The sequence below is a fragment of the Gobio gobio genome (genome assembly GCF_949357685.1).
Source record: "Gobio gobio genome assembly, chromosome: 18".
NCBI lineage: Eukaryota > Metazoa > Chordata > Actinopteri > Cypriniformes > Gobionidae > Gobio > Gobio gobio.
This window is the reverse complement of record NC_137111.1, coordinates 20,914,855-20,937,044: the sequence shown is the minus strand read 5'-3', so window position 1 is coordinate 20,937,044 and position 22,190 is coordinate 20,914,855. Positions and strand designations below refer to the sequence as shown.

At 38.7% G+C, this 22,190-nt stretch overlaps 2 protein-coding genes across 3 annotated transcripts in view; one reads left to right on the top strand and one right to left on the bottom strand.

The window, feature by feature from the left end:
• The first annotated feature begins 2,461 nt into the window (after window positions 1–2,461).
• On the top strand, window positions 2,462–17,812 carry phf3 (PHD finger protein 3). Of its 2 annotated transcripts, none has more exons than XM_079843229.1 (16): window positions 2,462–2,634; window positions 3,999–4,264; window positions 4,348–4,467; window positions 5,962–7,210; window positions 11,936–12,173; window positions 12,969–13,011; window positions 13,137–13,257; window positions 13,388–13,544; window positions 13,661–13,777; window positions 13,951–14,079; window positions 14,182–14,329; window positions 14,696–14,885; window positions 14,971–15,118; window positions 15,208–15,297; window positions 15,383–15,578; window positions 15,671–17,812. In XM_079843229.1, the coding sequence occupies exons 2-16, from the start codon at window positions 4,024–4,026 to the stop codon at window positions 17,320–17,322; spliced, it is 4,839 nt and encodes a 1,612-aa protein (XP_079699355.1). In that variant the 5' UTR covers window positions 2,462–2,634; window positions 3,999–4,023; the 3' UTR covers window positions 17,323–17,812. The 2 variants fall into 2 exon arrangements, with proteins under 2 accessions (XP_079699355.1, XP_079699356.1); XM_079843230.1 differs by having other exon boundaries at window positions 2,476–2,570.
• A 555-nt stretch (window positions 17,813–18,367) lies between these two features.
• LOC307141793 (protein eyes shut homolog) overlaps window positions 18,368–22,190 on the bottom strand; it is a gene marked incomplete at its 5' end in the record, with an annotated part of 116,746 nt that continues 112,923 nt past the window's right edge. Inside the window, one exon of the mRNA XM_079842247.1 lies at window positions 18,368–20,340. Coding sequence (XP_079698373.1) covers window positions 19,154–20,340 — 1,187 coding nt within the window. The 3' untranslated portion in view covers window positions 18,368–19,153. The remainder of the gene's footprint in view (window positions 20,341–22,190) is intronic.

The following is a 22,190-nucleotide window of genomic DNA, read 5'->3' as shown; positions in this document are numbered from 1 at the left end:
AAGGGGATCTTTGTTTGGCTTTGGGATTAGGGTGATTATTCCCTGACATAAAGTGGGTGGAAGAAAAGTTCTATGTGCTTCCCCTAAAAACCTCTAATAAAAAAGGAGCTATTTTTTTGCTAAATAATTTGTAAAACTCTGAGGTCAGTCCATCAAAGGCGGCATTAAAGGGCATATTGCAGGTTAGAGACTCCAGTAAGTCAATGTATAGAAATATAATGTAGGAACTAGATTTTCTTTAAAATATACATTCAAATACGCTATTAAGGCTTTTGGAGTCGTTTTTGTGAGAAAATTTTACTTCCACATCTAAAAATGCCAAAACCGGACGTGACGTAACGAGAGGGAGTGCGGTGAATTTCAGCGATAGGAAAACAATGATTTGCAATGACGGGTCTGACGCTGAGGACATTATAAATGTTTATTAATACTCATATGGCAGACCAAAGCCATACAATTATGACACACAATTAGGGAGAGACCAGGATTAGACAGAACAACGATTAGAGGAGACAAATTGAGTTGTTGTGTGAGGAGAACAGAGCAGGTGTCTCTGTGAGAGACCAGAGTTAGCTTATAGATATACGCTAGTTAACCATATGAACACTGTGCTCAGATTACAATACTGTACTTATTATGATTGTATCAGGCCGGCGTTTCCAGGCAAAATAGAATAGGAAAAGCTGTTTGTCATTTTGACACGGATACATATTAATAAATGACATTTTGATGTTTGAAAGTCTCTAGGTTTTGACATAAATGCAGATATAATTGTAATTGAGAAAGAAAAATATTCTCGATTTTCAAATACCTGTACGAAATATTCTGTAGCCTATTTTGCTGTCAATACCGACATTGGGTGCGTATCAATCAGATCCCTAGTTCAGTAGTCAGGGCACTTATCAGGGAGTCAGCCCATTGACCTGATCAGTGCCCTGACTACTGAACTAGGGAGCTGATTGAGATGCACCCGTGGTCTTTGCTGTATCAGTAGTTTAACATGAAGTATAGGGAAGTCCCGTTTCTTCACCTGCACAAAACGCCACCATGCTGAATTCCTAACTTTTTTTTTTTAGGAAACCTGTAGACTCGATGTCCAGACAGGCTGGACACAATAATTTAACATGACAATGATACATTGGAATAGAAAAACTACCGAAAATACAGACTCGTACTGAATAACAACCTATTCTGCACTGAGCCAACGCAGAGCTGGGCGAACGACTCCCTCTCGTGACGTAATATGACGTGATGTTGAAAAAAAAGCGTTTTTTCCAAGCGGCCAACGAAACGGCCACTTTATCTACTAAATTTGTGCTCTTATGTCTTTTTAAAACATTTTAAATCCTGCAATACCTTTTCGTATGGTATTTTCATACAAGGTTATATATTAATCTAAAAAAAAATTGAACCTGCAATATGCTCTTTATTTTATTTTATTTTATTTTAATTTTTTTAAATCTTAAAATATATTTATTGCTTAAAAATATGGCTTTCATGATCAAGTAAAAATAAGCAATTTTGTTTACAATGGACACAGTAACAGACAAAAATAAAAATGTGATTAAAAAAAAAGTTAGAGAAGCAATATGCTCTTTAAACCTGCCCAAAAAGTCACTAAATGGCGTCATGCGTAAATTAGCATATCAATGACGTCACTACGTCATCCTTGCGTTCTGCCTGCCTAATGTGCTTTCTCTCTTAAAGGGTTAGTTCACCCAAAAATGAAAATCATGTCATTTATTTCTCACCCTCATGCCGTTCCACACCCGTAAGACCTCCGTTCATCTTCGAAACCCAAATGAAGATATTTTTGTTGAAATCCGAAGGCTCAGTGAGGCCTCCATAGGGAGCAAAGCAATTTACACTCTCAAGATCCATTAATGTACTAAACACATATTTAAATCAGTCTATGTGAGTACAGTGGTTCAATATTAATATTATAAACCTAAAACTTTATATTAACTCAGTTTTGTGAAATGGGGGGAGAGACGGACTGGTCATGACACAGGATGAACTGTTAACATAGTATACTTGCAAATATGGGTTGACCCCCCCCCCCCCCCCCCCCCCAAACATATTTTATCTGAGTGTCCCGGTTTTTCACTAATCAAAGTTGGCAACCCTACTCATGACACTGGCTCAAAAACCTGCCTGGAAACCAGCATTTTTTTTTTACAGTCTATGGTAAAAGCACATCTGAATGGAACTGTTCAAATTGAAAAGTAGAAGACGACTACTTGGTTTATTGAAATTTAAACTATTAGATGTATTTTTTTCTGTCATTCCTTGTTTTTTTCTATTTCATTTCTATATAGTTGTGCTCTGTTCTTTAGTGATTTGTATTTCCTGCAGCAAAAAAACAAACAAAACAAAAAAACTTTTGAATGGAACTAACGAGACTAGAGCTAGATCACACTGCCCCCTGCCGACAGATCTAGCACATCACGACGAGTTGTTTGCTGGCTCAGAGGGTCAACAGGAAGTACTACTTGTGTCCCACCGCAGTTCTCAAGCGGAAAAGGTTGTGGCATTAACGACAACAGCAACCCATATGGCGTCCCAACACCGTAAGCGATAATACTATTCCTTCTCCAATTATGCGCTGGCTCTTCGATCACACTGACAAACGCGGTGAGTGTTTAATCTTGCATCTCGCGCGGAGTGGGCGTGCACGCTCTTCGTTCGTTAAGCGCGAGGCCTTCGTGCACGCGACGCAACTCCAGACTCGAGACGAGTTTGTGCAAAAACCGCGCCGAATGTGCCGCTAACTTTATATGCACCACTTTAAGGTATCGTTGAACTCATGTTGTTGATAAGAGTGAGTTTAATTCGGACCGGTAAGCGCTTGAGGCACACGAAGGCTGGTTGCTAAAGGCCCCCTGGTGCTCGCGGAAGCGGTGGGGTGTTTGTTTTGTGAGGCTTTTTAATGTCCTGTGTTGCTTAAACGACCAATGCATCTTTTGCACAAGCTGAAGCTGCTTCTTAAAGCTGTCCTCTCTGTTTATAGAGTGTCCAACAATGTGCGAGTTGTTCAAGGCCGCATGCGCTAGCTGTCTGCGTGCACGTGAGCTGAGCTTTAGCCAAAATATAAACACCAGTGGCCCTTACCAGTATACTTTGAATGAATGCATGTTAAATAAGAGATTTAATTTAAGACATGAAACATAAAAGGCACTCTTGCAGTGAGTTTGAGTGTTTGTATTCTATAATGCACTTTAACAGCCGGACACCTGATGCCATACTCCGTTTGCTTGCTGTTCTAATTTGACAAGCAGTTCTGTGGTTGTTGTTACAAGTAGGGGAGAGCGGGGCTAGTTGTCACACTTTTTACTTTAGTGAATATTCCTGTATATAAAGACTGTATACGCACATACTTTAAGTCTACTCAGATATTTGAGCTTTTAAATTATGAAAATGTTATTTTAATCTTTAAAGCAGCCGAATTAAGGTGTGTGTGTGTATATATGAATGAAGTGGTTTAATAAAGGTAAACAAAACTACAGAAACTGTCTACAGAAAAAGCTATTGAACTGCAAGATACAGGTCACTAAACACAGGCATTTTTATATAATATTAAATTTAGTTTGGTGGACAGAATAAAAAAACTATTATTTGTGTGTTTATATATAAGACACATGCATATATGCGAGAAACTTGGTTTAAATCAACATACAAATCCTCTGCTAGGGTAAACAAGCATTTGTGCAATTGGACTTTGGACTTGTAGGCCATGCAGCCATTCAAATACAGCCTCTGTGACAACTAGCCCTGGCCTCCCATATCTCTGTATGGTTTGGAATACATTTGTTTTAAGATTTTACTTGACATACCCCAACTTTTATAAAGAAGGGGAGACTGTGGGATAGTGCTTATTTGACAGAAGTAGTAAGAGAATTGTACAGAGCTTGTCATCAATCCAACTTATTTGTCAAAACAGTACATCTTAGAAGATGATGCAATGGTAAAGATACATTTATAAATCTTATCTCTTCCAGAGCAAACCGTACAGTGCAGGCATTCATGGATATAGTTGGTGGTCCATTCAATCATCTGGTTCCCAGTGACCAGTTAGATGATTCTTTACTGCTCGGACAGAACCTGGAATGTGAAGCAAGTGATGAGTTTGAAACGGGTCACGGTCACCCCGAAGATTCACTGAAGAACATGCTCAGTGACAAAGATCCCATGTTTGGATCTGCTAGTGCCCAGTTTCATCTTTTAGAAAATGAAGATGTCAATTTTAAACTTGGAAGCTCAGCAGGTACAGTAGTTACTTGTCTGTCTGTTTGTGGTTTAATTTTGAAAAAAGTTTGCAATTAACTCCTTCGACTGTGTGTTTTGTAGATGCAGATCATGACATGACAACAACAGGTGTTAGTCAGAGTCCGTCTGATGGAGAGCACAGTCAGTCCAGCTTCTCACGGGGCAGGAGACATGCAGGTCCTCTACAGAGACAACAAACAGGTGCGCATAGCATAAGGGGGAAAAAGGGACACAACTGGGTCAATTTATTTGGATTGCTTTGAACTAGTGCTGTGAATAGATACATTTTTTTAAAACTAATTCATACATTTTTTCCTGTAATTAATCATGATTAATCGCAATTAAAAAAAAACATTGGAGTTTTTAATATTTGGATATTGTAATAATTTCAGTTACTCTCCAAATTAATGAAGAAACATTTTAAATATGTGTTGTAATGGCACCTTTTTATGAATGAAGGCCAGTATCACTGATACTAATGTCTATATGAAACATTAATGACGTTACATTACAGTATAACTGAAAGCTACCAATTTAAACATTTATTAGGCTTTAAAACATAACTTTCAATTTAATTGAACTTAAAACAATCTTTATTTAAACCCATTATAATGTTATATTTACCCATGGCCTTCCCTGTTAGACATAGTCTACACAGAAATTGAATAAAGTTATCAACACCTTTCTTAACTGCATAAATAATAAATGAAATATTGATTAATCATCATTAAAGCACATTTTTTTTCTTCTGTTCCTGTTGTTTTTTGATGAACATTAATGACAGACATCATTAGTGCCGCTGTCACTTTAATATTTTTCTCTATTGGTAAATAGTTCGCAAAAGCTTTGTATAAAATGCTTTTTAAAAGTTGCATTTAAAATTATTTATCCATTCATTATTTCATTTTTTTAAATAAAATTAAACATTTAAATGTCTGTCAACTTGTAAAGATTTTTATTTATATATTATTTGATAAATTAAAAAAAATTATACTGTTTTAAATGGCACTTAAAAGTCTACTATTCTAAAATTTAAGTCTTAAAGGGATAGTTCACTTAAAAATTCTGTCATCATTTAGTCACCCTCAAGTTGTTCCAAACTTGTATGATTTTCTCCTGCTGAACACAAAAGAAGGTATTTTGAAGAATGTCCATACCCAAACATTTCATTGTCCGCATTGACTCCCATAGTAGGGGAAAAATACTATGGAAGTCAATGGGGTCCATCAGTTGTTTAGTTCCCTATATTCTTCAAAATATATATTTTTTGTGTTCAGCAGAAGAAAGAAAATCATACAAGTTTGGAACAACTTGAGGGTGACTGAATGATGACAGAATTTTCATTTTTGGGTGAACTATCCCTTTAAGACTCTTCTCGTCTAAAGTCTTTAAGCAACTTTTTTAGAAGTCCTCTATGTAGAATAAATGTTGCACATTTGTCTGATGGGTGGCTTTTTTCACTGTATATGGAAAAAAAGACATGTTTTTAATAAAAAAATACTAATTTTGACACCCTCCTTTTGGCATCTTTTGATATGGTTTAAATGTCTGCTGCATTGGGATATTAGTAATGCCTGGAAATTTATTAGGTTTAAAGTATTCCTGGAACCAATATTTTTTGCCTATTTGCTGTCTGACTGCTCATTTGTTCTGTTTTGCTGCTACAAGTGTATTGAAACCATTTTTCTCTTTCAGCGAGCCGCGGTCGAGTCAAAGGCAGGCGCCCAGGTCCGGCACGAAAAGCAGCCGAGAGTAGCGAACAAGAGTCAACATGCAGCGGAAACTCGGATGGAGATAAAGGCTTTTCTGCAAAAAGGGAAGCTCTGCTCAGCCGTCGTTTTGGAATCCATGAGGTTGACTCTTCGATGAATCCAGTTGTTGTGTTACGGCGATTAACTGTTACTGTAGGGGGCTATAAAATCGAACTGCTTCCTGGACCGTCACATGCGTTTGGATCATTTAGCACGAGCGACCTTCAGTCTTTGGGCTTTCAAGAGGACGCCATCACTGCTGATGGCCTCACACTTGATTTGGGACAAAATCAAGATGAAGGTGCACAAGAACTTGATAATTCCACACAAGAGGTTGTTGAGGAAGTGAGTGTAGGCCAGCCCACTAGCGATGACATACCTATGGATTTTGGGCCGTATGTGAACCCTAATGAAGTACAAGACACTAACAGCACCATGTCGCTCAAGCCCAGTATGAACAATGCCACACCAGGAGACGGCAAAACGAATGACCAAATCAAGACCCAAAAGCTAAGCGCACATGAAAAGGGAAACAAGAACGGCACAGCGGTTCAGCCTGCAGTCAAAAAGCTTCTGAAGCACAAACAGGCTCTGTCTGCTGCCAAAAACAAGCCGTCTCATCTCACCAGGCCAGGGCTCTTACAGAAAGTATCCAGACATGCCAGAGACAAAAAAATACACACGAGCCGACCGGAAAGTCAGAAGGGGAAGCCTGGTAAGGTGGGCTTGAAACGCCCAGTTGGACCACTCGCTCCTAAATCAGCCTCAAAAATACAGAAGATTCAGGATGGACATCCTGCGCATCAAACCGCACCGTCTGTCCCGGTGTCCCCGACCGCCAGTCGAAAACCACCGTCTGTTTCTGGCCCTGGTGTCAAGTCAGTGCAGTCTCCTCACCCTCCGAAAAAGCTGCAAAATCCTCCCACTCCGGTAAACAAAACAAACCCGCCTGTGACAAACAGCCAAGGGGATGAGGAGCAGGAGAAGGTCAAGATCAAGAAGGCAGAGAAGATCCAGCAAAGACACAAGAGCAGAAACTCTAGGAGTATCTCGATAGAGGAGCCGCAGCTGTTTATCCCTGATAATGCCCCTGTGGTGAAGAAGGAATCCGAGGGCGAACCTCCTCCTGAAAGCGAGACTGTGTGGGACCCCAGCAAACACTGTGGATTATGCAAGAAACCTCACAACAACCGGTATGTCGACTTTTTTATTTCTAAATCTATTCTCATGGTCAAAGATCAAAAAAAAAAATTGTATATTGTTTTATTAATATTTAATGGCGCTTGCTCATTTATCCTATTTTTATATTTAGATCACCTTTGCCATAATCTAAAACTCATTTAAAGTTAATATTTAAATATAATTTAAAAATGAATATCCATTTTTTTTTTATTGTACATCTTGTTGTGGTGCCTAAACTCAAACTCAAGTTGCAGTGTTTAAAGTGCCCATATTATGCTATTTTAAAGGTTTCCAATTTTGTAGATTTACAAGCATCCAAGGTCAAAAATAGGGCTGTGCGATATTGAAGAAAAATGCGATAGGATATTGCTTTAAGTGTGTAAAAACTGAGAATGATACCATTTATGCGTTTCACATTCTTTCTGGGAAAAGAAAGCATTGCTACAACATCTGAAATTGACCAGCAGTGTTAATGCAAAAATGTATGTCACAAATGTGACAATATAATTTTAGCATCAATGTAAACAAACCAAAAATGTAATGCCAATATTTGAATACCTTGACTGTTCAAGTGTGTAACAAGCCACGAAACAGAATTGAAGGGATCACACGCTTTCAGAGAGGCGGCTTGTGTGCGCATTTCAGTGTGTGTGTCAGACAGAGCGAGACTGCAAGGAGTTGTTTTTCACAAGTTATTGCGTTTAATAACTCTTTTTAATGTCAAGCAAGTCACATAAGTATCAGTCGTGTGCCCAGTCTATTCTCTGCTATATGCATCGACCTAAAACGTACAATTTTCACAATGTTGAAGCAGCCTATTAAAATTATTCAGATATTGCGTGCCCTTGCGATATGTATATCGCGATATGAACTAATTTCGATATATTGTGCAGCCCTAGTCAAAAACACTTGAATTTTCTCATTATATATATATATATATATATATATATATATATATAACACCACCTTATTTCTCAAAGAGTCTGAAAACGGTCCGTTCGAAGATTCAGTCTCTCTAAACCCCTCCTTTTCGAGAGCCTACTCTGCTCTGATTGGTCAGATGGTCCAGTCTGTTGTGACAACTCGTCCAGAGGACATCATTTGACACACAGTGATTGAAACCGTAATAATGGTGTCGGTTTTTCCGTATCAATTCCAGCGCAAGTTCTTATCCTTTGTAAGTGCATGCAAAGTGGATTTGCAGCGCTGAACAGCAGCATCTTGACATGTTGAAGACATGAACCAAACTCTTCCAGGCCTCAGCTACAATTACAGTTTTTGAAGGCGAGTCAAAGTAGATGTTTGTGGGCAGCCAATAAACACCATAGGCTGGCATTATGAAAATGTGTAACCTAGTAGGGCTGTGAGGTGAAGCAAGGTGAAGGAGGATTTTGAAAGCCTACACACAACTTTTCCATTTCCGTGTCATGTCAAACTAACAGCTTAGTTTGACAGCTTGCTTAGGCTTTATACTACTGGTTATGACGGACATACAACGGCATGGAATTTTAGGAGAAACATTATGAATGAAATTTACTTTACACTTGAACAGCAAGTGGTCCCTATCACTGGTTGCCATGGTAATGAACAACAATAACTTAACGTGCTGAATTGTGGACTAACTTTTATTTGAGCAAATCTGTTTATAATAGGTTCTTAGGTTTGAACTTATTGGTCCTGCGCTGCCTATTGACTATCATTTGAATAAATACAGGGTTTTTCCTACATTGAAAATTTTTTGGCGGCCGCCAAAACAAATTTTTGTCCCGACAAAGCTTTATTTGATGAGTTATTGTGATTTATGAATGATGTAGAATAGATGCTGCGCTTGTAACTGAGTGAGAGAGAGAACGATTAGAGAGCTCCTTCTTCTCTCTGTCTTCAAAATAAGCATTCTTAGCTTTCTAATATTTCACATATTACGTTAATCAAAATCAAAAGGTCGGAAGACCGAATCCATGTTGCACGTGGCGCTATCAGACGATGTTTTCCTTTAATTACCGCTGGGTGTGAAATGCGCTCAAAAAAACATTGACTTATTCTCTGACCAGCTGACATAAACCATACTTTCAATAAACGGGAAACAAATCCTATCCGGTTATGAAGTGTTTTCTGTGTGTTGACAAATCTTTCGCGATGTTCTAACAGACGGGATTCGCACACAAAGCGTCTGCTAATGTCCGATTCGCCATAATGACTCCTTTGAACCGAATCATTTTAACGATCAGAAGAACTGATCTGTCCAACACTGAACTAAAGAATCAGTTAATAATTTACTCTGAACACATCTGAAATGAGAACACAAGTGTGCTTACCCAATTTAGCAAGAGTGGGTGTACGAGTTAGTTTAATCATCCACAGTCTTTCAGCTTATTTATGTTCATAATGTGTAGTAAAATAAATAGCCTATAAATCACTTAGTTTAGACTGGAGTGAGGTGAAACAAGACCAAAGTTATTAGCTAGCTGATAATTTTATGAAATTGTATATGGCAGAAAATTAGGCTATTTGTTCATTTTTTTAATACTACTTTTTAATATTGATATGATTATATACCAAAACAATTATCAGTAAATAGTGTAAAAATTAGGAACAAAAACAAACATCAAGGTATCCCACATGAAAAAATACTATAGTATATTATAGTAAAATTACTATAGTGTTTTTGAACCATAATATAGTAAAGATACTACAGTAAATTGTAGTATATTATAGTATTTACTACACTTTGTTAATTTACTGTAGTATATTTACTATAGTACGGTTCAAAAACACTATAGTATTTACGAGTAATTTTACTATAATATACTAGTATTTTTTCATGTGGGATCAAAATAAGATAAGCAAAAGTTACAAACTTTCTTTGAATTTATTTAAAATGTATTGTCAGTATTGCGCTTGCAGATCACGTGGGTAGGGTACTTTTTTACTGTGCGTGCGTGCGTGCGTGTGTGTATGGATGACCATGTCTGTCAGCCACCACCGAAGACCGTTTTTGACCCAGGAAAAACCCTGAAATATGTCTATAATGGCTAACGTTGCTTCTGTAAGCGCTTTCGTTTAATATACAATGATCATAATGCAGGGCAAGCATGTCGCATGTACCTGATTTATTTTTAGCGGTATTCAGTATGGGATTTGACTATTCATAGATTAAGTGTTCTTTCAAATTGATTGAACGCATCTACAGGCTGTCTGCAGGGTTAGACTAGTCGGTTGCAACATTTCCGTTTAAATGGTTATGAAATTATTCGTTGTGCACATCCCTACTTTAGATCTGTATGAGGGCTGCACGATTAAGGCAAAAATCATAATTGTCGATTATTCCCTTGAAATTGCGATTTATAAATTACAATTATCACAATTTACATTGAATGATGTTTTGAATAGCTTGAAGCAACTGCATGCCATATTTTTTATAAAAACCTTTTTTTTCTTCCTTTTATTGCTTTTCTATATAATTAAGCCTCTTGTCATCTATACATTTTTTTGGTTTCTTCTTTAAATAAATAAGAAAGTAAAATTAATGCATGGTACAATAATAGGGGCTGGTTGCATTCGCACCACAAGTAACTCTGAAGTGACGTAAGCCGCGCTTGTTGTTTTGACTTATTTTGACGGCGCAAAGGACCTTTATTTTGACGGCACTGAGAACGGCAGAGACTTTGCAGACAGGGCTCCCTATTTCCATCTTCATTAGCTTACGATCTGTTTAACAGTCCTGTCTTAATGTTATTAGGTAGAACTATTATACAAAGAAAGTAGACATTATATGAAAAAGTATTGGCGTTTGTCGTGTGGTTGATGCGTGATGTGACTAGCTGAGCAGAAATACATAATGATGTTTCGCTTGGTCCCCTCAAAGTTGCATTGGATTTTCTCCTTAGCATTACGTTTGAGAGGTCCATCTATCACTGTTTTCCATGTTTGTAGAGTCGAGTCAAGTCAAGTCACCTTTATTTATATAGCGCTTTTTATAATGCCGTTTGTTTCAAAGCACCTTCACAGTGTTGATAGGAAAATAATGCTACAGAATTTGATTCGGCTGTACAGCCGCTCTGGAGAAAACAGTGATGTCATACATCCAGCTCGGTTCATTTCTCATATAGTGTCAATGCGAGCAGATCAGTAATGTAGTTGAATATTTAGTGTCCCCAACTAAGCAAGCCAAAAGCCAGAGGAGACGGTGGCAAGAGTTAGTTTGTGGAGTAAAGGCTGTGTACGCAGCCTTTTAAAAATGGCGGGGGCTACCGTGCTTGTGTTTTGCATAACATGCTCTAAACACACCTCTCAAGCACGCAGAATAATATAAGTGACATTTTTTGTTCTGGAATTGCGGCGTTGGATCGCGATTAGAAATTTGATTTATTGTGCAGCACTTATCTGTATGTATTTGCTCAAAGGTCACCGGGCTTTCTCTGTGGTGGCTCCTCGACTCTGGAACAGTCTCCCTCTTAATATTAGATCTTGCCCCTCTGTTGCTACTTTTAAATCATCTGTAAAAACTAATTTGTATTCTTTGTTTTAACTGATTGTGTGAATGTTTTCTCATGTGCCCTCAATGGTTAGATCAAATATGTAATTCTGTTTAAATTTTCTTGTACAGCACTTTGGTTACAACCTCTGTTGTTTTAAATGTGCTTTATAAATCAATAAACTAAACCAAACCAAAGTGATGGGCTGCAGACAGACCTGTGAGTTTCATCAACACCGCTGTTGTCTGTTTGTTTAAATAGGTTCATGGTGGGATGCGGCCGCTGTGATGACTGGTTTCACGGGGATTGTGTGGGTCTGGATCTGGCTAAAGTTCAGCAAATGGAAAAGGAGGACCAGGAGTATATGTGCTTGAAATGCTGTGCTGAAGAGGATGGGAAAACACAGGCCACAGAGCAGTCAGACGATAAGTTATCTGCTAAACAAAAACAGAGACCCCAGCAGTCGGTCACCGCAGGTGGAATACGACCCTTCCGAAAAGTAAGCAAAAAAGTCATCCAGTACTAGACTACAAAGCATTATAGTTGCATGCATAGTTAATAAAAATGTATGCATTTGTCGTCATAAAATGAAATGGCTTTAATTATTTTATTTGTACTCATTAAGCCTTATGTAACTGACATGTATGAAAGTATAGACAATGTATAAGTAGTCTTCCTTTTAATCATATAAAAACTTGAGTTTGTGCCTAATTTTCGTCAAATTAGCAGTAGCGTGTCATTGCCTCAAATCAGATCAACCAAAGGGAATTAAAGGAGTTTGTGCTAATGGAAACTGGCACAGTAAAAACTTCAAAAACAATATAATTGGTCCTCAAGGGGAAAAACTATTTAAAAAAATGTATGACATGACCCCTTTAATTGGAAGAAACATAGAATCTGATTTGTTCTATGTCAATCTAGTGAAAAAAAAACCCCACACAAGTTGTTCTTTGGAGCGTTTAAGTATCTGATGGTTACTTGTGGCAGATTTACAAAGTCATATTTTGTTCTGCCCTTTCAGCTTTTGATTTGTGTGGTATCCACCAGCTTCTTTCTTTAAAATGGTTTGTATATATCTGACTCTCTAAATATTTTTACACATGGGTGTAAAGGGGTTAGTTAGCATTCACTCATTGTAGGTGAACGGTTCATCACAGTTGTGTTCACATGGACAGGTTTGTTACACACTCACGTACAAATTTGCAACTACCACTGATATGGCCACTTGAATTTGTTTTGCTCAAATGACACCGGACTATATTGTAGTATTTTTAAAAAGTTTTTTTTTTTGTAGGAGGTAGGGGAAAGACGACCCTCAGAAGATTCAGCGTCAAGGGGTATGGATATTATAATTATTTTATACACCATATGTATAAATACAATGTTAAAAATATTTTTAATTATTCTTTTTAAAGAGTTATTAATTGGTACCAATAATAATTTTGAGTTATTATTTTTGCAGGACCAAATGTGAAGCATGAGACAAAGAAAGTTAAAACATCCCACGTAAGCTCAAAGAAACCGTCCACCGGACAAATCCGGCGAAGCGTTCGGGACTCACTGGAGGAGATTCTCTTGAAACGGTGTGTGAATGTGATTTTTTTGGTAAAGTCAGTCAATAGCTTTTCCTTAGAACTGTCTACCTCTTGTTTATATTACGTGTGTAATGTTAAGTTATTCCAACGTTTTATCCTCTCATCTCTCGTCTTCTAGACTGAAGGACTCTGATTTGAAGATTTCATCAGACAAGCCTGCTGAGTTGGCCAGAAGGATAGAGAAGGAGCTTTTTGCTCTCTTTCAGGGGGTTGACAGCAAATACAAAAATAAATACAGAAGTTTGACTTTCAACCTGAAAGATGCCAAAAATAATGTAAGAATTTTAAATAATGCAAGTTTTTTTTTCTTCTGTGCAACCTATTTTCACTGAAAGTATTTTTAGGAAAAGCAAGCATTTCTAGCCAAATCTAATGCGGTGTTCTTTTGCAGGTGTTGTTCAAGCGAGTACTCAAGGGGGAAATTTCCCCAGCGGATTTAGTGCGTATGACTGCAGAAGAGCTGGCCTCTAAGGAACTGGCTGCTTGGAGACAAAGAGAGAATCGTCATGTTAGTAAAACATTATAGCTCTGTTGCATTCTTGGTAGACAACATAAAATGGTATTTAGAAAAAGTGTTTAACTTGCTTCATGAAGTGAACTGCTGAGTATTTTTATCAGAAAAGTCATTAAATAGTCAAATGTTTACATTGATTGTTAACTTATTGGTCTTTTTGTTGGCAGACAATTGAAATGATTGAGAAAGAACAGAGAGAAGTAGAGAGACGCCCCATTACTAAAATCACCCATAAAGGGGAAATTGAAATTGAGAATCAAGAGCCTGCCAAGGCACCAGAGGACATCGAGGCTGAGGTGAGATTTGGGACATTTTATGCTCCATTCTTTGCAGCGTTGTTATATTTTCCAACAAGGAAAAAGAAAATTGCTTTCTAAATTTTCCTGCTGCATCTTCAGCCAGAGCCTGTGCCCAAAGCTGTGGAAGTGCCTGAGGAAAAACCGCCTGAGACTAAAGCTCAGTCCCAAGACAGTCCCAAGAAATCTATAGATACCACCAACTTGCACAAGTCTCATCTATTTGACCTTAACTGCAAAATCTGCACAGGTAAAACAGTTGAAATAAAGTTCTGCTTCTGAAAAGTTTTTCTTGTGAAGAGTTAAAAGGGCTACAGACTAAAATAAAAAAAATATCCCCTTAGGAGCACACTTATGTTAGTAAAGTTTTTTGCACTATAAAAATCATAATTAAAGTCTGATAAATAAAGTCCATTAAGAAATGCCTTGTTTGTCTCTGTCTTAATTGTTAAAGTAGTTAATCATTGTTAAAAATAAACTACTTACCTCAAAGTTGCAAAGGTTTTCAGAATGATTTGTTAGTATTTTAAAGTTATAGAATGTTTTAATGGCTCAATGAGCTTCAAGTTTGTGAAGTGATTTAAAAAACAAAAGTTTTGCTGATGTTTCTGTGAAGGTCGCATGGCTCCACCTACAGAGGAAGCTGCTACAAAGGTGGTGAAAGTGTCTACAACAGTTGTGAGGAGGCAGTCTAGTGCGACAGACGAATCTCAGCACTCTACAACTACACCTACATCAGCACTGATGGACGATCTGTCTTTAAGAGCCATGGAGGAAGGCCTCCTCAGTTTTTTGCCTGAATCCAGGTAAGATTTCTGATTAAGCAAACGGCTGGTTTAGAAAACAAGTCTTAAATGACATTTATGAAATTTGATTTGTTTACTTCAATAGGTCAGATGGCCTGAGTAGCAAAGAAGATACAGCTGCTTTCCTCAGCAGCTTGGAGAGTCTGTGGGGCGGCTTTGTTGATATGCCGGCTGTTGCGAGGTTTCTAACTAAAGTTTATCCCGTCTCTGGAATACTGGAACCCCTGACACAGGTGAGTTCTAATATTTTGAAATGCATCCTAAATGTGTCAGTCACATATTTGAACTGTTGTATTAGAAGCATATCGAATTGTGTCGGCAGGATTTGCCGGACAACATCCAAGTAGGTGGACGAATTTCCCCTCAAATAGTCTGGGACTATGTCGAGAAAATCCGTGCTTCTGGGACAAAGGTGGGAATGATTTATCCTTTGTGTCATATTCTGTATTTGACCATTTGAATGAGCTTTTTGTGATTTTTAAATGTTTATTCCCCAGGAAATTTGTGTTATTCGCTTCACCCCCGACACAGAAGAAGATGAGATCTCGTACACCTTGTTGTACGCCTATTTTAGCAGCCGTAGGAGATACGGCGTTGTGGCTAACAACCGCAAACAAGTTAAAGACATGTATCTCATTCCTCTCGGTTCCACAGAAAAAATTCCCCACCAGATTGTTCCATTTGATGGTCCGGGTAAGAATTTCTTTGCAGGTTAATTTGTAGGATCTGTATGATTTTTGAATGAACAAAATCTTTTATATTAATTGTGATTCTCCACATTGTAGGACTGGAGGCCAATCGTCCGAATCTTCTTCTTGGATTGGTCATTCGCCAGAGACTGAAAAGGGACTTTGGGGTAATCCTGCCAAACGATGTCAGTGAAGCGCCAAATTTCTTGGCAGAAAGCAAATCTCAGGTCGACTACCCACAGAAAGCTCCTGTGGCTCAAGATGTGGAGCGAAGTTTTAACAGCGGTCCTGGGAGCACGCGGAAAAAAGACACTGCAGACTTAATTAAGTCAGTCGTCGAAGAACCAATATTGGATATGGAGACAGAAGAGAATGTTTCTTTGCGCTTTCTTCCCGGTGTGCTAAAGTTGCCTGGAAACGCGGCATCATCCTCAAGCGACAAAGTGAAGAGTGACTCTACAACACCAGTGTCCAAGACTCCAACAGTGGACGGTGAAAATCTTGCAGCAATCCATCCTAAACCTACAACCAGTGCTTCTCGACTTGACCGCTTCGTTATTAAGAAAAAAGACCCCAAAGCTGTAAAAACTGAACAGGTGTCAGCCAGCTTGTGTCTGGAGACAAGCTCAGAAAAGAAAGAGAGTGGAGTCGTACTTTCTCTGAGTGACAAACCTGCAGATGTTTCAACAGAGAGTTTCCTTTCCTCTCTCGCACCCGCTAAACCCAAAGAAGAGACCGAATCCGGCAGCACAGCTGCACCAGCTGCACCAGCTACACCAGCTGCACCAGCTGCACCAGCTACTCAAGAACCAAGCGAAACCACTTCATTGGATGTATCAAAAGGCTCGGTTACTGAAGCATCTTGTTCTGTCCCCAAAAACGAAGCCGTATCAAGTCCCACCAAGACTTTGAAGACATCTCCTCCTGGTATTTTAAAGAGGTTGTCTTCATCAGCTGAACCTACTGAGTTAAAACCGCAACAGTTGGAAAATAATTCAGAAACGTCTCAGCAGAATGTTACTCAGCAACCATCTGCGGAACCCTCTGAAGAGTGTAAAGCCATAGAGGACATCCAAGCCATCACCACAATCTCATCCATTGGGAAGAACGAAGGTCTCAAGCTGTCTAGGACCACTTCTTTTAACTCTAAAGTGTACAGTCCACCCATTTTTCATTCGTATCACGCCGGTCGACCTGATCCCCAATATTACCCTCCTCCAGCCAATCCTGCACCTTACTTACCCCTTCAACCACAGGGTCCTCCACCTTTCCCGTTTCCTCCTGGTCCGCCGCCTCCTCAGATGTTCCCTCAAAGCGATCCTCGCATGCTCGCTCCACCTTGGTCTCAAGCTGTCCCTCCACAAACTATCCCTGCACCTTCTCTGACGTACGAGTCCAGCTTGCCGACCTCTTCGCCCCTCAGCAAAGATGAGAAGAGTTCTGAGAAGTCTTACAGCGACCTGGGCGACAAGCCGTCCAGACGTTCCTCCGAAGAGAGCTACAAGAAGGACAATAGAGATAGAGACCACTATGACAGACACCATCACAAAGGCAAGCACAACGACAGGGATCGGGAAAAACAAAGGGACAGAAGTCACAGTCATAAAGAGCGCCACTCCAAAGAGGACCGATACGAGAGACCGAGAGAACGGCACCACAGCAGCAGCCATTACCGGGACAGAGACAAACACAGGCGGGACTCTGATTATGAGAAACACAAGAAGGACTCGAGAGACAGGCGTTCGTGATCCTGGCATCAAATCGCTCCACCTTCCTTAAATCTGTAACACAGTAGAAGAAAACTATTTATAAAGTTGCAAAATGATTTTTTGTATGAAAAGCAGCTAATACCATTTCTTTTTGAAATTTTAAAGATTTGTTTTTAAATGTACATTTTCCCTACCTGGCTTTTCAAATACCCACTAACATTGTCTTCACAAGCAGCTGGTTGTAAAGAAAATCAAACTACTGTTGTACGCAAAGTGCCATGAGATACGACATCCCATGGTTGAGAACAGCTTCCTTTGCTCCACTTATTTTTCCATTTTAATTTTTCTAAATTTGGCTTCTTAAATATTTTCTATGTTTCAGGTGACAAATATTTCTTTGTACATTTTGGCTTGTCACACAACAGAAATGTGCCTATTCAGCACATTGTGTTTATGTACAGTTCATAATAAAATGTTTTTATTGTTAGTAAAGTGACTGAAATGGAAGTCTTTGTCATGCACTGCAATTAAAAAAAAAAATCACAGAAAAAGTTACTGTATTTCACAATAACAAAAAAAGCAATTATTAAAAGAATACTTTTGAGGTAAGTACAGGATTGCCTTTAATGATGAACCTGAAACAAAATGTCTCATTAAAGGGGACATATGTCCCTTTTTACAAGATGTAAAATAAGTATCTGATGTCCCCATAGTGTTTATGTGAAGTTTTAGCTCCAAATACACCAAAGATCATGTTTTATAGCCTGTTAAAATTGGCACTTTTTTGGGGTGAGCAAAAACACACCTTTTTGTTTTTGTGTATGTCACTTTAAATGCAAATGAGCTGGTGCTCCCTCTTTCAAGAAGAGGACGGAGCTTTAAGAGTTCATGAAAAAACAACAGAACATGTCAGAAACTGCCAGACTCTGACAATCATGCCCACAGAGCCAGAGAATATCTGCTGCATGGAGATAGAACAGGTATAGTTTAATTTCGACTTTCAACTCATTTTGCCATCTTACTTTCATCCACTAAGTACAAGCATGTTGTAGCGGACCCTGTCCGAATAATGACCAACACTTTACTGATTAATTTTTTAAAGTTTATTGTTCATCACACAAAAGATGAAGCGACTGTTTTCACTGCAGAAAATCACCATAAGAGCTGAATTAAACACAGTACAAGAAGTTCACATTATCACCATACGCAGCGAACGTGCAGATTAAGTGGCGGTAATATTATAATAGATAGATCCCCTTCCTATGTCAGAAGGGGAGAGTAATCAGAGTGGCTCATACTTGTAGAAAAAGGCTTACCAAAACAAAGTTACTGGGTTGTTCTTTTACACCTTCAGGGGTGACACTAAATTACACTAAAATGTTTCACAAGTAGTTAATACTAATATTTAAAATACCCCTGAGAAAGCATACCACATTATTTATTTAAATTAAAACAAACTCAAAGTGAACAGATTTTTTTGGCAAAAAAAAAAAACTAAGCTGGACACATCACTTTAAAAATGTAACAATTTGTCATTTAATAAGAGGCACAAATATGCAAAAGTCGTACTATCATGTGTTCATCTCTTCATTTCGTTCCTTCAAACAACAAATGCATGGTGATTTTGAGATGGGTGTTTTGCAGTATTTTTGTCCCTTTTATAAGCATCATTAATGCAGGATCACTTCTACAACCTCACATCTTTGTGACAGCATCATTTTATCACGCCAATAATAAACAACAGATTTCATCTCTTGAACTGCTACTGTGATTGGGCCATTTTAGTGTATTTGTTAAGACTTTGCGTATTCTATTCTAGATGTGAATACCAAAAATCAAATATATGCAACAATAAGCACAATCATTTTTTCTATTCTTCACCTTGATAAACATTGAAACCTTCACTGGTTTGATGAAACTGCAGCTGCCTGGTGTCCTGATACAAGAAAACATCTTTAATTCTCCCATCAAACCCTTTAGTAAATACACCAGATGTAACAGACGCCACATCTCTGTTTAATTCGAACCCCCCAAAATAAATCACTCCTCCATAATTTACCGCTACATACTGTTCAAATGGGTCAATGTCTTCAAAAAGGACTCTTTTCTCATTCACATAGACCTGGATGAGAGTTCGGTTCTGAGTAATAGACAGGTAATTCCAGTGATTGCAGCAGAAAGTGTCTTGGTGTACAAGAGGAAGAGCTGTTCTCTCACCAAGATTGACTGAAACCTTCAGATAACCGTCCTGCAGCCCAACTGCTAGATGGTCATCATCTTCACTCCCTGCTTTCCCCATCCACAGGATCAAACCGTCCCCTGCTAAAGTGGAAAAATTCAGTGAAATCTTGGTGTACATCAAATTCCTGGAGTTGTACTTTGGATCCTTGAATTTCACATACGAGTTTCCAATAAACTTTATATTCCTCAATGTAACCTTTTGGTCACAATAAGTCCCAATCCATCCCAAAGAACACATACATGAATATGAAGCAGACGTGTGGACACAGAGAGAACCGTGTTGACAAAGATTGTTGACACAGTGAATGGACTGTTGGCATCGTAAACCGGTCCACAACGAGGGGCAAATACACATGAATGAAGAAAGACCCGCTGAATGGCAGAAGCCACCGTTCATGCAAACCTTATACCCACACGCTGTCCCATCCCAGTCGCCAACATTGACTCCGTCGAGTGCACCTGTCTCTGTAAGCTCGAGGTCATACCCGTTAACTATGACCTCTCGAATGCCGCCTGTGAATCCCACTGGGTCTTTTTCCATTGCATCCAGGGACACTGTGTTCAGGAAAGACACGCCCCCAATGAAAATATTTGTGCCAACATCCAGAGTGCACGTGCCCTCCGAAGAGTTCCTGGTCACAGCTTCATCATCTAGAATGAGGAAGCCGCGGTTGCCTTCTCTCCCAGCCTTCACTGTGTGCCACTTCATGCCAGTCACATCGACCTCTTTTGAAGACTGCAATACAATAGTTTCGTTTCCCAGATTATAGCGGAGCTGCACAAATCCAGCTGACAGGGATACGCTGAGGAAATCTCCTTGGAAGAGAGTAGAGAATAATGTTAAAGGGTTAGTTCACCCAAAAATTATTAAAAGTCATTAAATTACTTCTGAACACAAATCAGCTATTTCACATAGTCACACACAGACATCAAGATTATGCCTATGCTTCACCACAACAGTGACAATCAAGTTTGAGTTTTGTACTATGAAGCTACCCATCATGCATTGCAGCATGACGTTTTTTTTGTTTTGATTGTCACCGTTGTTGTGAATCATATGCAAAATCTTGATGTCTGTGTGTGACTATGTGAAATATTTCCTCAAAACAATGTGCATTTTCTGTTTTATCATCTTTCAGAATAAGTGATTATTTTATTGCTACTGGTCCCGATACAGTGGATTCACAAGGTTATTGAGGCTATAAACAAATTATTATTTGCCAAACAAGAACACAAAACTCAAAAGCACAACATCAGATTCTAGACTTCTGATGATTTAGTCATCAACAAGGAACTGACAACACCTGAAGTCACTTTATCTTTGCTTTCTCAGCCATAATGATTGTGTTTCTCACACACACAGTTATAACATCCAAAGAAAAGCTAACACAAATACGGGGACCAAGAGCCCAACTAAAGCAAACGCTTCCCACCACAATGGTGACTTCAAATGAAACATAAATATCAACATTTAAAGCTCTGTTAATTCTCAGTAAGAGCTTCTGTAGACGTCTGACAGGAATAGTCAATGTGTCTCTTATGTCTGTGATTAGGGGCAGCACCAGTGTCTCAGTGGGAAACACTGTCTCCTCACAGCAAGAAGATCCTGGATTGAATCCCACGATTCTCTCACGATCCAAAGATGTGTGAATTGCAGATGCTAAGTTGTCTAAAGTGTCTAAAGGTGTGAGCTAAGTTTCTTTTATTTCTGGACAAACACACACTGTCTGTGAGTTGCTTTGCAATTACAAATGGAAAATATGTCCACATTGAGCAAATTTGATAGTTTTTAACCTTGAAGTTTCATGAACGTCTATATCGGACGTGCAGAACACGTCTAAGACAGACATCATAAAAACTTTCATTCTGGCTCCTCAGTGGACGTCTTTTCAACGTACGCCTCTAGGGGCAAAGACATTGAAAAGACGTCTTTTGGACATAACTTTGCTCAGTGGGTCATTGGTTCTTGCTGAAGCTCAAACGTGCTGTGTAACGCACGTGAATGAACCTCATTGGTTCTTGATGAAGCTCAAATGTGCTGCATAATATGAGAATGAACCTCATTGGTTCTTGCTGAAGCTCAAACGTGCTGCGTAACACAGTAAAGAACCTCATTGGTTCTTGCTGGAGCTCAAATGTGCTGCATAACACATGAGAATGAACCTCATTGGTTCTTGATGAAGCTCAAATGTGCTGCATAATATGAGAATGAACCTCATTGGTTCTTGATGAAGCTCAAATGTGCTGCATAATATGAGAATGAACCTCATTGGTTTTTGCTGAAGCTCAAACGTGCTGCGTAACTCACAGTAATGAACCTCATTGGTTCTCGCACTTCAAGTAAACATGCTTGAGCTTCCGTTTACCACAACTTCTGTGCGAGTTAACGAATGTTTATATGTGAATAAAAGTCTAAATTCAATTTATTTATCATTTAAACGATCAAGTCTCTTGAGAAAATTTGATCAAAACTGCTCAATTCATATGGATTAGTTTTTCGATCTCTTTATGAACTTTTTCGATCTCTTTATGAACTTTTTCTCCATTGCGTAGCTATCAGTGGAGGGGCAGAAATCTCGCTGATTTCATTAAAATATCTTAATTTGTGTTCTGAAGATGAATGACAGGGTGAGTAATATTGGTGGAACGAAATCCTTTTAATTCAT

What these genes read in the sequence shown, in the direction of transcription:
- phf3 (XM_079843229.1), top strand. Translation starts at nt 4,024, where the DNA reads ATGGATATAGTTGGTGGTCCATTCAATCATCTGGTTCCCAGTGACCAG. An exon ending in CAGAGGACATCGAGGCTGAG is followed by an intron (nt 14,080 to 14,181) that starts GTGAGATTTGGG and finishes CTGCATCTTCAG; the next exon opens with CCAGAGCCTGTGCCCAAAGC. An exon ending in TAACTGCAAAATCTGCACAG is followed by an intron (nt 14,330 to 14,695) that starts GTAAAACAGTTG and finishes GTTTCTGTGAAG; the next exon opens with GTCGCATGGCTCCACCTACA.